Raw genomic sequence first — 15718 nt, forward strand, 5'->3', positions numbered from 1 at the left:
AGGGCATAAAATATTAAATATATACTAATATTGAAGAGTTAACTGTTGATTGTCAAACAAGGACATTGCGAGGTAGTTTTCCACTTCAATTTGTTGTGTGATTTGAATACTCTTTTTGTCAATAAATCTCCCAAGTAGTTAATATGATTAGCTTCATTATATTTTTTTATTTTTTATTTTTTATTTTTTTAAAACAATTATTATTATTATTATTATTATTAAATATATGTATACCCTTAGGTCATTTTACATGTTAATCTAAACATTTAATTTTTTCAAATATCTTTTTACCAACTGTTGATATAATTCACTGGTCAAATCCGCTAACGCTAACCGCTAATTGCTGATTGCCAAACAAGGACATTGCGAGATAGTTATCACTTCAATTTGTTGTATGATTTGAATACTCTTTTTGTCAACAAATCCCTCAAGTAGTTACTATGATTGGCTTTATTAATTATATATATATATATATATATATATATATATATATATATATATATATATATATATATATATATAATTTTTTCATAGTATTAATAACATACTTGGTAAATAAATATATAGCATTATTTTGTATTATAACTTTGATATTTAATTAAAAAAATAGTGCACAAAAAAGATAATAAACAATGTAGTGAATATAATCAATTGATGAATTTGAATGTAAAGAATTTTTACATTGAAAAAAAATAAAGACAATATAACTAATAAAATTACTTCTCTTAATTAATTTATTGATAATGAATAATTTGTTTTTTTAATAAAGACATTGTAGGGACAATGTAGCGAATATAATCAATTGATGAATTTGAATGTAAAGAATTTTTATATTGGAGAAAAATAAAGACAGTATAACTAATGAAATTATTTCTCTTATTTAATTTATTGATAATGAATAATTTTTTTTTAATAAAGACATTGTAGGCACATAATTCTAAATTAAAGAAATGCGTATGTATTATTTTTTATTGTAGCTACTAAATTATTATTTATAATTTAATAAGAATAAAATAGATTAATAATTATGCCAACTTTGATTGGGATGAGATTCAAACCTAAGACCTTTCTTATATTGAAATCAATGACTAAGTTAACGGTGAACTAACAGAAATTAACGGAAAAGTTAACGGATAATCATATTCATTAAGGATAAATTAGGAAATCTTAAGGAAAAATTAAAATCTGATCAATCTGAGCCATTCATTTGATTAAAAAATTTGATAGAGGAGAGAAGAGAAGAGATATAATATATATAGAGATAGAGGAGAGAAGAGTAGTTATATAATATATAATATATGCAATATTTTATAAATTAATGATATAGACCTGTTATGTTGACTAATTTAATAATTAGGTTGACGTTGATTTGATTACATGAATTTATAATTGGAGGGAAAAAATTTCCCCTAATCATTTTGCTTATATATATATATAGAGAGAAAGAGAAAGATAGGAATATAGAGATAAGGATAGAGATAGTGAGATGAGTGATTTATACCTGCCATAAAATATTAAGCCACATATTTTATTTATATTTTGGCCAGAACTAGTGGTACGGTGATAATTTTATTCCGTGGCCTATAAAATGAGGGAGTCTCACAAACTAATCCCTACTTCTAATACGCCTCTTCCTCGATCGATCTTAGCTTCTTATTCCTTCGCACGACATGGAAGCTTCAACTCCTATCTCACACATACCTAATGAAATCATTCAGCTTATACTTTTCCAGTTGCCAGTGAAGTCTGTGATCCGGTGCCAGTGCGTATGTGAACAGTGGCGTTTGTTGATAGGCGACTCAGATTTCAAGTTCTCGTATCGTGGACAGCACCGACGACTGATCTTCCTCTCGACCGAACCCAAAAGCTTGGATCGAGATCGTCGATGGAGGCCAATTTCCAGATTCTTAGTTAGATCTGCAAGCCATGATCTTCGTGTTCGAAGGCATAAATTGCCGTTTGGACAGGTGTATCCATTCACTCGTGCTACCTTGGGAAGTGATCTTAGTGTTTTGTGTTCTTGCAACGGATTTGTGCTTCTTCGGGTGGCTACGAAAGAAATTTGGTTGTGGAACCCGTCCACCAAGTGTTCGGTGAAAGTGCTCGAGTTGCCGCCATATCCGGAGAAGTTAAAAATGGTTATCCTTGCAGCAGGGCTATGCTACGACTCCCGCACTAGAGATTACAAGGCTGTCCTATCACTTCGTCGCATAGGAGGAGATATTGAATTTGACCCTCCATTTCTCATGTCTGCCAGCTTCAACCACAAAGAGTGGCGTCCGGTGCAGTTCCTTGGTTTCTTGAATTCTGTTATTAAAGGCGGCGGCATTGAGTTTCGCGATACATTTTACTGGTGGGCAAGTGACATAAAAGATATGCGATACAACCCTCCCTCCTGGGATTGCTTCACGGGTAGGAATAGGATCATATATTTTGATCCTGTGGGTGATGAATTCAGAATCTTGCCCTTGCCTGCTTCCGGATTGAGAGAAAGGTTCTGGATATATGGGTTGGGGGTTATAGATGACTGTATATGCATGGTGGCATGCATCTTTCATGAAGGGAAAGACGAACCCAAGGAACCCAAAACCAAAACAGTATGGATTATGAAGGAATATGGCAGACAAGAATCATGGATGATTGCATTTGCTATCCAAATGCCTCAATTTGGATGTCTTGATTGGTGGTATGGCTTCACATTTTATTCTCAAAATATGAATGCACAAGAAGTATTATTCGTACGTACTATGAGGCGTGGGCAGATTGTATATGTTTATGATCGGAAAAAAGAAAAACTTAAGACAGATTCGTTAAACTTCATAACTAGATCTCATCCTAGCAAAATCTTTTTAAGTATGTGTTTCTATGTTGAGAGTCTTGCGTGCCCCCACCGGCCACAATGGATTGATTTGGAGAGGTGATGCTTATGATAATGATAAATGCTGGAATGCTTTTACTCGATCTATGCAGTTTTCAATACTTTGAAATTTGAATATCAATTTTAATTTGCTTTCTAGTTAGGGTTTGAGGCTTTGAACATACATTTATGTATAGTAGTGTATATATTTGTGTGTGCCCTCATGTCCAATGGACTTTTCCCTCCAAATAACTTAAACATCCTTTCAAAAATAAAACAAAATCCCATCACTAAAACAAAACCCTAACCTCACAAATGGAAATAATTCAATTCAAAGGAAATCCACAAAATTTTGCAGCTTCTACACGTGGAACACACTCTTATAGTTTTAAGAGAGTAATAATATTAGTACTTTGTATTTGCAAAAATTATAATTTAGCTTTTAAATTATAAGACATGTAATTTTTGTCTCTAATTAATATTGAGTTGAAATACTAGTTTCTAATTAGCCACTAAACAAATGTATTTAGTTTCTGATTAGCCACTAAACAAGCCTGCATGTTTTTACTTGATATAGTATATATGTGTCTCTATGTTGAGAGTCTTGTTTGCTTGCCCCTGCTGTCACATGATTAATTAATTAATATGTGGCCTAATGAATATTCAGCTGAAACTATATGGAGTTGCTTGCTAGAAGCTAATTAGTGTGTTTATATTTATTGATAAACAGTCACAGTTCGTCATTATATTAATATATAACTCAAAATGTCTCTATTTTTTTCTTATCTTATATAAATTTACTTTGTTGTTTATATTTTAAGTTGATTCTTATAAGCAATATTTTAAACTGGTATAAACCTTCAGTTTGCGGTTGAAAGAACTTGGAGTTGAGGTAGCTCTAATTGAATTAGACGCCATACTTACCTGACTAATAATCTTTGTCAAGTTAGCTTTTTATTTGTTAAACTGTTTGCGAATAGAGCTTATATTCTGGTTAGAAAAGCTCTATCATATCCATGACTGACCTTACGGAATGGAGGAATTACATTCCTCCTTCTCCATCACCGCCTGTGTGGCTGTGTATAGCATCTATACATCGACCGTGCATCAAATATTAATCCTTTAGATTAAGCTACATATTTTATTTAGAGAAAATTGCACTTTTTGTCCCTAAGTGATAGGTCGAGGTAATTGTAGACTTCGTCACTGAGTGTTGGTCATGCTTACTTTTCGTTCCTAAATTATCGTTGGCGTTGCACTTTTCGTCCATGAGTTATACTAAAATTGCAAATTTTGTCCCTAATTACTACTACATAAATGGTATACTACGTCACTTAATAGATGAGAGTTTTTAAAATAAGCACCGTCTAATATATTTTGTTATACTACGTCACTTAATAGACGATGTTTTTTAAATAACTGCCGTATATACCTTAATTAATTTTTTTTACGTCATACACTTTAAATAACCACCGGCTGTTTTTTTTTTTTACACATACACGGCGATTTTCGAAGTGTCACGCGTGTAAGTGACTGCCGTTATAAATATACACTTTCTACGGCGGTTTTGAAACCGCCGTGTATGTTAACTATATACTATACACTAGTTAAACAATCGCCGTGTATATCAATTATCCGCCAATGGCGTAGACATATAGTACACCATTTATGTAGTAGTGATTAGAGACGAAATTTACAATTTTAGTATAACTCAGGGAAAATAAGTGCAACGTCAATGATAATTTAGGGACGAAAAGTGAACATGACCAACACTTGGGGACGAATCCTACAATTACATTATAACTCAGGGACGAAAAATGCAACATCAATAATAACTTAGGAACAAAAAATGAGCATAATCAACATTTAGAAATGAATTCTACAATTACCATACAACTTAACGAAAAGTGTAATTTTTCCTTTTATTTATATATTATATACACTTAGAACTAGCGGTGAAAATTTTACTCCGTGGCCATATAAAAGGAGGGAGTCTCACAAACTAAACCCTAATTCCAATAGCCTCTTCCTCGATCGATCTTCAGCTTCTTATTCGATCGCACGACATGGAAGCTTCAACTCCATTTTCAAACATACCTATTGAAATCATTCGACTTATACTTTTACAATTGTCGGTGAAGTCTGTGATTCGGTGCCAAAGCGTATGTAAACAGTGGCTTTTGTTGATAGAGGACTCAGATTTCAAGCTCTCCTATCCTGGACAACGACGAGTGATCTTCTTCTTGCTGGAACCCAAAAGCCGATATTATTATGGCAATAGTTCCAGAGTGGATGTTAGATCCGCAGGCTATGACCTTCGTCTTCAAAGGCATAAACGGCCTTTCGGAGGGGCTTATTCATGGATTCGTGCAAGCGACAAAGACTGTGTTAGATTGTGTTCTTGCAACGGGCTTGTGCTTGTGGTGACTGAGAGAGATATTTTGTTGTGGAACCCGTCCACCAGGTGTTCGACAAAAGTCCTCGAGTGGCCATATCCGGAACAGTCAAAACGGGTTATCCTTACAGGGTTATGTTACGACCCCTGCACTAGAGATTACAAGGCCGTCCTATTACTTTGCAGCCATCCATTTGTCATCTCTGTCAGCCTCAATCGCAAAGAGTGGCGACCAGTGGAGTTCCCTTATAGCTTGCTTTGTGTTGGAGGCGGTGTTGACTTTCGCAATACGTTTCACTGGTGGGTAAGTGACATCAGATATCGGGATAGGGATTTCTCGTCAGGTAATAGGATCGTATATTTTGATCCTGCCCATGATGAATTCAGAATCTTGCCCACCCCCAAACTGAGGCACGGAAGAGAAAACTCGATAGTTGGGTTGGGGGTTATAGACGACTGTTTTTGCATGGCATGCATTGTCCAGGTAGAAGAACCTAAAGCCAAAATCAAAATGATACAAGTATTGATTATGAAGGAATATGACAGAATAGAATCATGGATGACTGCGTTTTCTATCCAAATGCCTGAACATCCAGATATTTATGGGAGTTATGGCTTCACATTAACATTCTATTCTCTAAAAAAGAATGCACAAGAAGTACTATTTCTGCGTAAGGGTAAGGGTGTGGAGTGCTTATATATTTATGATCGGAAGAAAGATGAACTGAAGGAAGTTCTGTTGGACTTCCAGGCCTTGACTTTTTATCGTAGAGACATTGCTAGTATGTGTTTCTATGTTGAGAGTCTTGCTTGCCCCGGCCACAATGGATTGTTGTCCCTATGAACATTCTGCTGAAACCATTTCGAGCTTTTACGTAAGTTCAGTAATTTTTTTTGTTTTGGTTATTGTTTTTGTTTTTTTTTTTTTTTTTAATGATGAATTTGGGTAAGTTTATTTTTGAGTACTACAGGAATCCACACATTTCAAAGTTTGGTTTTGACTCAGATTTGGTTTCATTCGGACTTCAATATTTGACCATTCCAACATTTTCAAATGACTATTATTTGGAGGAAAGTTCAAAGTTGAGCAATCATATATTACAGATTAATACAAAAAGTGTGTGTATATAGTGTTTAGGCAAAAAAAAAAACAAAAAAAACAAAAAAAAAGTAACTTGGAAGCCTAAGTTGCTTTGTGGGAAAATTATTGTGCGGACAACTAAATTATAAGTTAGAATACTAAATTTTTTGGGTTAAAATAATGTACTTTATATATTAAAATAATGTATTTTATGAATTAGAATAATGTATAATGTATGTGGTCCACACAACTATGTGGAACACAATCCACCACGCAATAATGCTCTGCTTTTTTGGTTTTGCATGTGAAAGCATCCAGCTTAGAGTATCAGTACTACAATGTTAGAGTTAGAAAATTTAAAAAAAAAATAAAAAATACCAGTACCCGTTGACGACAAGAATCACGGATAACTATATTTGCTATCCAAATGCCTGGTGCATATATTTATGGGAGTTATTGCTTAACATTCTATTCTCAAGCACAAGAAGTATTATTTCTGCAGCATAATGTGAGTTGGTATGGATTGCAACTATGTGTTTATGATCGGAAAAAAATCAAAGTCAATATTGACCTGGTTCATTTTTGCAAAATATTTAAAACTCAGTATTTTATTAGGAAATCGTTTTATTTCTAGTTAACAAATATATATCTACTTTTCTAAACATATTTATTACTTAATTTTCTAAACATATTTATCTAATAATTAAAAATGTTTAGGAAATTAGATATATAATAATTAAGTAAGGAATAAGGTCCAAATTGACCCCTGAACGAAACGTGAAAGTGCAATTAAGTCATCCCCCTCAACACCTCAAATATGTACAATTTGACCTGATAACAGGTTAACATTCCATTCAACCGGTTATATGTTGATGTGTATGCTGACTTGGTTTTTTTTTTTTTTTTTTTTTCCTTTTATTTCCTATTTACCTTTCCTTCCTTTACTCTTATATTTCTTATATAAATGGAATATTTACTGTTTTTGGTCCATCTTTTTCATTGTATTAGTTATATAAAATGAATTTTTATTGTTTTTGGTCTACCTTTTTCACTGAATATAACTGTGTAAAATTGAATATTTTTTCATGAAATTTATCCTACTTGTAAATTGGAGAGAAGATATCGACGACGGTGGAATATTACATCTGCTAGAGTTAGTTGTTTTGTAAAGAAGAAGACAAAAGAAGGAAATGAAAGGAAATAAAAAAAAAAATGCCAAGTTATCTTTCAAAAAAAATGCCAAGTTATTTTCCACGTCACACATGCAACCTGCTAGATGGGATGTTAACCTGCTATCAGGTCAAATTACACATATTTGAGGGGTTGAGGGGGGTAATTGCACTTTTACGTTTAGGGACCTAATTTCACTTTCACGTTATGTTCAGGGGCCAATTTGGACCTTATTTCCATTAAGTAATAAAATAGTTAAGCCATATATTTTACTTATTTATATTTTGGCCAGAACTAGTGTTACGGTGATAATAAAATTCCGTGGCCCTATAAACGGAGGGAGTCTCACAAACTAAACCCTAATTCCAATACGCCTCTTCCTCGATCGATCTTCAGCTTCTTATTCGATCGCACGACATGGAAGCTTCGCCTTCATTGTCAAACATGCCTCATGAGATCATTCGAATTATACTTTTGCAGTTGCCGGTGAAGTGTGTGATACGATGCCAGTGCGTATGTAAACAGTGGCGTTCGTTGATAGACGACTCGGATTTCAAGTTCTCGTATCGTAGACAGCGACGATTGATCTTCTTCTCGTTTGAATCCATAAGCAAGGATCGAAATCGTCGATGGATGTGTAATATTTACAGATTCTTTGTTAGATCTACAAGCCATGATCTTCGTCTTCGAAGGCATAAATTGCCGTTCGGACAGGGGTTTCCATTGATTCGTACAGGCTTGGATCTTAGTGTTTTGGGTTCTTGCAATGGGTTTGTGCTTCTTCTGGTGGCTAACAAAGATATTTGGTTGTGGAACCCATCCACCAAGTGTTCGACGAAAGTGCTCGAGTTGCCATATCCGGAGAAGTTAGACCCGGTTATCTTTGCAGCAGGGCTATGCTACGACTCCTGCACCAGAGATTACAAGGTTGTCTTATTACTTCACCGCCACTTAATACAGTCAAATCATGATTTTAGCGGTCCATTTGTCAGACATCTATTTCTCATCTCTGCCAGCCTCAACCACAAAGAGTGGCGACCAGTGCAGTTCCCTTGTAACTTGGATTCTGTTAGAGGCGGCTTTGGCGGCCTTGAGTTTCGCAATACATTTCACTGGTGGGCAAGTGACACTAAAGATTGGGATTGGGATAGGGATTACTTGTCAGGTAGGAATAGGATCATATATTTTGATCCTGTGGGTGATAAATTCAGAATCTTGCCCTTACCCACCTCTGAACCGAGAGAAAACTTCTCGATATTTGGGTTGGGGGTTATAGATGATTGTTTTTGCATGGCGGCATGCATGGATAAAGAGGAACCCAAAACCTTAACCGTATGGATTATGAAGGAGTATGGAAGACAAGAATCATGGATGATTGCATTTGCTCTCCAAATGCCTCAGGCATTTGGAGATATTTATTGGATGTATGGCTTCACATTCTATTCCCAAAATAAGAATGCACAAGAAGTATTATTCCTGCATACTGATGGTTTTCTTGGGCGGATTATATATGTTTATGATCGGGAAAAAGACGAATTTAAGATAGATCTGCTGGACTTCCTACCCTCTACATTTAGTATTTGTTTCTATGTTGAGAGTCTTGAGTGCCCTGACCGGCCACAATGGATTTGGAGAGGTGATGATGATGATGATGATGAGAGTGTGCAGAATATCAACTGGCCAAGATGAAAGTGTAGAAATAAAGGCCCGTGACATGTGTAGTTGTCCCAATCTTCAAACTATTTAATTTTTTGGAGTTATTACGGAAGTAGTAGTAATAGTTTAGTATGTTGATACTGCCTATATTTTTTCGATTGTTTAAGTTAATTCTTAGTTACATTATTGTATATATAGTTCTATTTAGATCCAGTTTTGCTTTGTTTATTTTTTTCTGTTTTGTTTTTAACAAAAAGTGTACAATTATGATTTTAATAAAATAACCACCCTCTCTTTGAAAATTGTGGATAAATTTGGATTGTCCGTAGTTGAAAAATGAAGATTTTTTTTTTTTTTTTTTTATAATTAAATGGAGTCGTCACTTTCATGAACATTATAAACCTTGTACAAATTTGTCAGCTGTTATCATAAACTTTGTACAAATTTGTCCACTGTTATCATATAGATATTAATTTCTAAAATTACATTGCAAACTCCGCCTAAGCTCAAGTATGAGCAATCGAAATTAAAAGCAAACGAAGCAAACGACAAGAAGTAAAAGAAGACATAAGGTGTAGACATTCATCAATCACCACGCCAACGTATGATCTTGGTTTAGCAACAGAGCTAGTAATGTAGCGGTGAAGAACTAAGCTATCAGTTCGTAAAACAACCGAAGTAACTCCACGGTTTTTTAACCACGAGAGGACTTCTTTGCAAGCTAACGATTCCGCCGCGAGAGCACTGATAGAATAGGGGAGGCTTCCATTCGTTGCAGCCAAGAACGATCCTGTGCAGTGTTAAAGGAGTGACATTACAGTTTATTTAAACCGACACTGCCTCACGTATTATTTTTATACTATCAAATGAAACTGCAGTTATATCAAAATGATACTGTAGTTGTGGTGAAATGAAACTGCAGTATATATAAAATGAAACTGAATAACATTTCACATATTTGAGTGTACATTGTACAATGAAGCTGTAATTATATCGAAATGGTCATTTATTTGTGTTTTAATGAAACTATAGTGTATATAAAATAAAATTAAATAACATTTTCACATATTTGAGTGTATAAATATTGAATAAAACTGTAGTTATATCGAAATGAAACTGTAGTCGTGTTGAACTGAAACTGCAGTGTATACAAAATGAAACTAAAGAACAGAGTTATTTTTTTACGGATTCCGTTTCTTTTCCATTAAATAAAACGACGTTATTTTGATGCGCGGTGCACGATATAATTTGCAATGGATTATAGCATTGACTTTATGAACTCTCCTCCAAACTGAGGCAAATTGCTAATTTATTTTTTAGACTTAACACTAAATTTTACACTTATTATATGCGCACACCACAAAGAGTTCAACCTAAACACAAACACTAAGGGTGTGTTTGGTTCACACATGGGAATCAGAATCGGAATGAGAATCAAATACTTAATTGGTAATGGTAATGAGTTTTGGTGAAAGTATTTTGCATGTTTGGTAGTATGGTGGAATTGGAATGATTACAAATATAATATTGTTGTTTGATTATGTATGATCCTATAATGAGAATAAAAGTTTTAAAAATATAAATATAAAAAATTAAGACAATTTATTTTAATGTAAAGACATCCAAAACACCACTATGAAAGAAAAACAAAAAACAAAAATCTAAAAGCACTAATCCAAACTTAAAATCAAATTACCAATTAGGTGGAGAAAATAATGGAATGAAACCCTTATTTTATTAAGGATTGAGTTTTTTAATTAAGTGGGTAATCAAATATCATAGTAGTGGCATTCAAAAAAAAATATCATAGTAGTGTTTTAGAAACCAGTCACCAAACAATAACAATAATTTTGATTCTCATTCATGATAGCGGGTCGTTATATTATGCACCGCGGTGCATAATCGATTATGCACCGCGCGCCAGACACTACAGTGTGTTTAAACCGACATTGTCAAAACGACGTCATTTTATTTAAGTAAAAAAACGACCCGCCGTTAGAGTTAACGGAGTCCGCTTGTTTGGTGTATTAAACACCAATTGACACTACAGTATATCTAAACCGACACTGCAGTTATATCAAAATGATACTGTAGTTATAGTGAAATGAAACTGCAGTGTATATAAAATGAAACTGAATAACATTTCACATATTTGAGTGTATATTGTACAATGAAGCTGTAATTATATCAACATGATCATGTAGTTGTGTTTTAATGAAACTATAGTGTATATAAAATAAAATTAAATAACATTTTCACATATTTGAGTCTATAAATATCGAATGAAACTATAGTTATATCGAAATGAAACTATAGTTGTGTTGAACTGAAACTGCAGTGTATACAAAATGACACTGAATAACAGAGTTACTTTTTGCAAAAAGGTGCGAAACGGTGGAAATAAACGTTGTTTATTTTTATTTTAAAAAAAAAGACGCGCGGTGCATAATCGATTATGCACCGCGGTGCATAATATAATTTGCCCATGATAGCTAAACCCATGAACCAAACACACCTTATAATACAAGAATTAAAACTATAATTAATAATTAATTTGACATCCTGGCATAAAATGCTATGATTAAATTTTAAAAAACTAAGCCACAGAATTTATTTAATTTTTAGTTTTTGTGGTAAAAATTTTACCCCATTGTCCTATAAAATTGGATTTTTTTTATTTTCAACATTATGGCTTTTTTCTTCATTTTTTAATATTAATACTGACATGAGTGAAATTTTATTTTTGGTATTTTTTTAAAAAATATTAATAGTGAGAATTCTATTTTTTTAAAAAGAAAAAATATCATGAGTATATTACGGCAAAAGAGCTGAAACAAATTCCGGCAGGAGAGAGTCCGAGTACAAAGAGCTAGCAGCTAAAGTATGAGCAATCAAATTAAACTGTTTCGAAATTAAAAGCAAACGAGAAGTAAAAGAAGACATAAGGTGTAAACATTCATCAATCACCACGCCAATGTATGATCTTGGTTTAGCAACAGAGCTAGTAATGTAGCGGTGAAGAACTAAGCTATCAGTTCGTAAAACAACCGAAGTAACTCCACAGTTTTTTAACCACGAGAGGACTTCTTTGCAAGCTAACGATTCCGCCGCGAGAGCACTGATAGAATAGGGGAGGCTTCCATTCGTTGCAGCCAAGAACGATCCTTCGGCCGATAACAAAACTGCCCCGAAGGATGTTGTAGTTGCCGCCGCGGAGTACCCAGCGTCGAAGTAACATTGTGGCTTCTTCTTCTTCTTTTTTTTTTTTTTTTTTTTTTTTTTTTTTTTTTTTTTTTTTTTTTTTAATAGTGAGATCAGTGTTTATACCTGCCATAAAATGCCATGATTTTTTTTTTTTTCAAATAAAAAGTTAAGCCACATATTTTATTTATATTTTGGCCAGAACTAGTGGTACGGTGATAGTTTTATTCCGTGGCCCTATATAAAAGGTGGCAATCTCACAAAGTAAACCCTAATTCCGATACGCCTCTTCCTCGATCGATCTTCAGCTTCTTATTCGATCGCACGACATGGAAGCTTCAACTCCATTCTCAAACATACCTAATGAAATCATTCGACTTATACTTTTGCAGTTGCCGGTGAAGTCTGTGATCCGGTGCCAGTGCGTATGTAAACATTGGCGTTCATTGATAGACGACTCAGATTTCAAGTTCTCGTATCGTGGACAGGGACGAGTGATCTTCCTCTCCACCGAATCCATAAGCAAGGATCGAGATCGTCGATGGAGGCCGATTTCCAAATCCTTAGTTAGATCTACAAGCCATGATCTTCGTCTTCGAAGGCATAAACGGCCGTTTGGAAATGTGTATCCATTCATTCGTGCAAGCTCGGGAAACGATCTTAATGTTTTGTGTTCTTGCAACGGATTTGTGCTTCTTCGGGTGGCTAAGAAAGATATTTGGTTGTGGAACCCATCCACCAAGTGTTCGACGAAAGTGCTCGAGTTGTCATATCCGGAAAAGTTAGACCAGGTTATCATTAGATCAGGGCTGTGCTACAACTCCTGCACTAGAGATTACAAGGTCGTCCTATTACTTCGCCACCACTTAATACCGTTGGGTCATGATTATGGCGATCCATTTGTCATCTTTGCCAGACTCAACCACTCTATAATCTTTGCCAGCCTCAACCACAAAGAGTGGTGACCAGTGCATTTCCCTTGTAAGTTAGATTCTATTCTAGGTGGTGTTGAGTTTCGCAATACATTTCACTGGTGGGCAAGTGACATGAAAGATTGGAATCATTATATGAATTCCTTGTCGGGTAGGAATAGGATCATATATTTTGATCCTGTGCGTGATGAATTCAAAATCTTGCCCTTGCCCTCCTCCAAATTGAGAGAAAACTTCTCGATATTTGGGTTGGGGGTCATAGATGACTGTATATGCATGGCGGCATGCGTGGTTCAGGATGAGAAAGAGGAACCCAAAACCAAAACAGTATGGATTATGAAGGAATATGGCAGACCAGAATCATGGATGATTGCATTTGCTCTCCAAATGCCCGAATTTGGAGATATTTATTGGAGGTTTGGCTTCACATTCTATTCTCAAAATAAAAATGCACAGGAAGTATTATTCCTGCATATTGGGAATTGTCATGAGCGGGTTATATATGTTTATGATTGGAAAAAAGATGAACTGAGGGCAGATCGGATGGACTTCATAACCGGATCAGATCGTAAAATTAGTAAGTGTTTCTATGTTGAGAGTCTTGCGTGTCTCCACCGGCCACAATGGATTGATTTGGAGAAGTGATGATAATGATAAGCGCAGCACCAACACCTTGTCCAAAATCAAGGCGCTTAACTTTTTTTATTGGGTTTGAGGCTTTATGGGATTTTTTTACATTTAAAATTTGTAATTTTCTAGATCGTGAATGCTTTTACTCCAATCAAGACTCATTTAAAGTTCCATTCCTGTCATTAATGTGTTTGAATTAAACTTTTTGTACAATTTGTTGTTAAACCAATTCTGTGTACAATTTGTTGTTAAACCTTAAAGTGAAGTCTAGCTTATAATCTGACCAATTATAAAAAAAAAAAAAAAAAAAAAAAAAGGAAATCCAAGAGAAGTGCTGAACCATTTTGTTCCCGCCGAATGGTTCAGTGAAGAAAGGGTCATCGAATGGACTTCTCCCTCCAAATAACTTAGACATCCTTTCAAAAACAAAAGAAAATCCCATCACTGAAACAAAACCCAAACCTCGAAAATGGAAATAATTCAATTCAAAGGAAAGTGCTGAGAGAGATATTTGGTTGTGGAACTCGACCACCAGGTGTTTGACGAAAGTGCTCGAGTTGCCATACAAGGAGAAGTTCTCCTGTACTTACAAGGCCGTCCTACGACTCCTGCACTGACTGCACTAGAGAGGACGGCTCCTGCACTAGAGATTACAAGGCCTTCCTATTTCCTATATATATTTCCTATATATATATATATATATATATATATATATATGTTTGCTGGACTTGGAGGACGGCTCCTGCACTAGAGATTACAAGGCCTTCCTATTTCCTATATATATATATATGTTTGCTGGACTTGGAATTCATAAATATGTATGAATTGATATTTAGTTTTAGTAATTGTTTGATAGAGTTGGAGGCGGATGGAGACGGGAGAACTGAAGAACTACGTACTCTAGGAATTATTGAATTAAGAATTGGCGAAGGATTATTGAATTATTGGATTTCTCCCATTCTGCATACTCTTAGATAGTCAGATCTACACACTGCCTAAGAATTAAGATATTATATATATGTTTTTTTTTTAAAAGATATTATATATATTTTTTATTTAGTGCTCAACTCGCGCGGGCTCTGGCCCTCCGCAGGCCATGTCCGTTAGGCCCGCATTTTCGCGAGCCTAATTTCTTGCGGCCCTAACCCGCCCCATCGCGGGGTTGGGGCGCGCGAGCTTCGGCCCACTTTGACACCCCGTTCCCTTGTAACTTGGATTCTGTTAAAGGCGGCTCTGGTGGCCTTGTGTTTCGCAATACATTTCAGTGGTGGATAAGTGACACCAAAGATTGGAATTGGGATAGAGATTTCTTGTCGGGTAAGAATAGGATCATATATTTTGATCCTGCGGGTGATAAATTCAGAATCTTGCCCTTGCCCACCTCCGAACTGAGAGAAAACTTTTCGATATTTGGATTAGGGGTTATAGATGATTGTTTATGCATGGCGCCATGCATGGATAAAGAGAAACCCAAAACCTTAACCGTATGGATTATGAAGGAGTATGGGAGACAAGAATCATGGATGACTGCATTTGCTCTCATTTAGTGGATGTATGGCTTCACATTCTATTCTCAAAATAAGAATGCACAAGAAGTATTATTCTTGTATACTGACTGTTTTTCTGGGCGGATTATATATGTTTATGATCGGAAAAAAGACGAATTTAAGATAGATCTGTTGGACTTCCTAACCTCTGTATATAGTATGTGTTTCTATGTTGAGAGTCTTGCGTGCCCTGACCGGCCACAATGGATTTGGAGAGGTGATGATGATGATGAGAGTGTGCAGAATATC

The 15718-nt window shown here is 35.0% G+C and overlaps 4 protein-coding genes across 4 annotated transcripts; all 4 read left to right on the forward strand.

Moving 5' to 3' along the window:
- Nucleotides 1-1670: 1670 nt before the first annotated feature.
- LOC109186641 (F-box/kelch-repeat protein At3g23880-like) lies at nt 1671-2921 on the forward strand. Its single transcript, XM_019336720.1, has one exon. The coding sequence runs from the start codon at nt 1671-1673 to the stop codon at nt 2919-2921; it is 1251 nt and encodes a 416-aa protein (XP_019192265.1).
- A 2002-nt stretch (nt 2922-4923) lies between these two features.
- LOC109186650 (F-box protein CPR30-like) lies at nt 4924-6096 on the forward strand. The gene has a single exon (XM_019336732.1). The coding sequence runs from the start codon at nt 4924-4926 to the stop codon at nt 6094-6096; it is 1173 nt and encodes a 390-aa protein (XP_019192277.1).
- A 1824-nt stretch (nt 6097-7920) lies between these two features.
- On the forward strand, nt 7921-9192 carry LOC109186656 (F-box/kelch-repeat protein At3g23880-like). Its single transcript, XM_019336744.1, has one exon. The coding sequence runs from the start codon at nt 7921-7923 to the stop codon at nt 9190-9192; it is 1272 nt and encodes a 423-aa protein (XP_019192289.1).
- A 3497-nt stretch (nt 9193-12689) lies between these two features.
- Nucleotides 12690-13325, forward strand: LOC109186665 (F-box/kelch-repeat protein At3g23880-like). The gene has a single exon (XM_019336756.1). The coding sequence runs from the start codon at nt 12690-12692 to the stop codon at nt 13323-13325; it is 636 nt and encodes a 211-aa protein (XP_019192301.1).
- The last annotated feature ends 2393 nt before the right edge of the window (nt 13326-15718 follow it).

This window comes from Ipomoea nil, unplaced genomic scaffold, assembly GCF_001879475.1.
Source record: "Ipomoea nil cultivar Tokyo-kokei standard unplaced genomic scaffold, Asagao_1.1 scaffold0188, whole genome shotgun sequence".
Taxonomy (NCBI): Eukaryota; Viridiplantae; Streptophyta; class Magnoliopsida; order Solanales; family Convolvulaceae; genus Ipomoea; species Ipomoea nil.

Excerpts from the sequence above, each read along its gene's own strand:
- LOC109186641 (XM_019336720.1), top strand. The coding sequence starts at position 1,671 with ATGGAAGCTTCAACTCCTATCTCACACATACCTAATGAAATCATTCAG.
- LOC109186650 (XM_019336732.1), top strand. The coding sequence starts at position 4,924 with ATGGAAGCTTCAACTCCATTTTCAAACATACCTATTGAAATCATTCGA.
- LOC109186656 (XM_019336744.1), top strand. The coding sequence starts at position 7,921 with ATGGAAGCTTCGCCTTCATTGTCAAACATGCCTCATGAGATCATTCGA.
- LOC109186665 (XM_019336756.1), top strand. The coding sequence starts at position 12,690 with ATGGAAGCTTCAACTCCATTCTCAAACATACCTAATGAAATCATTCGA.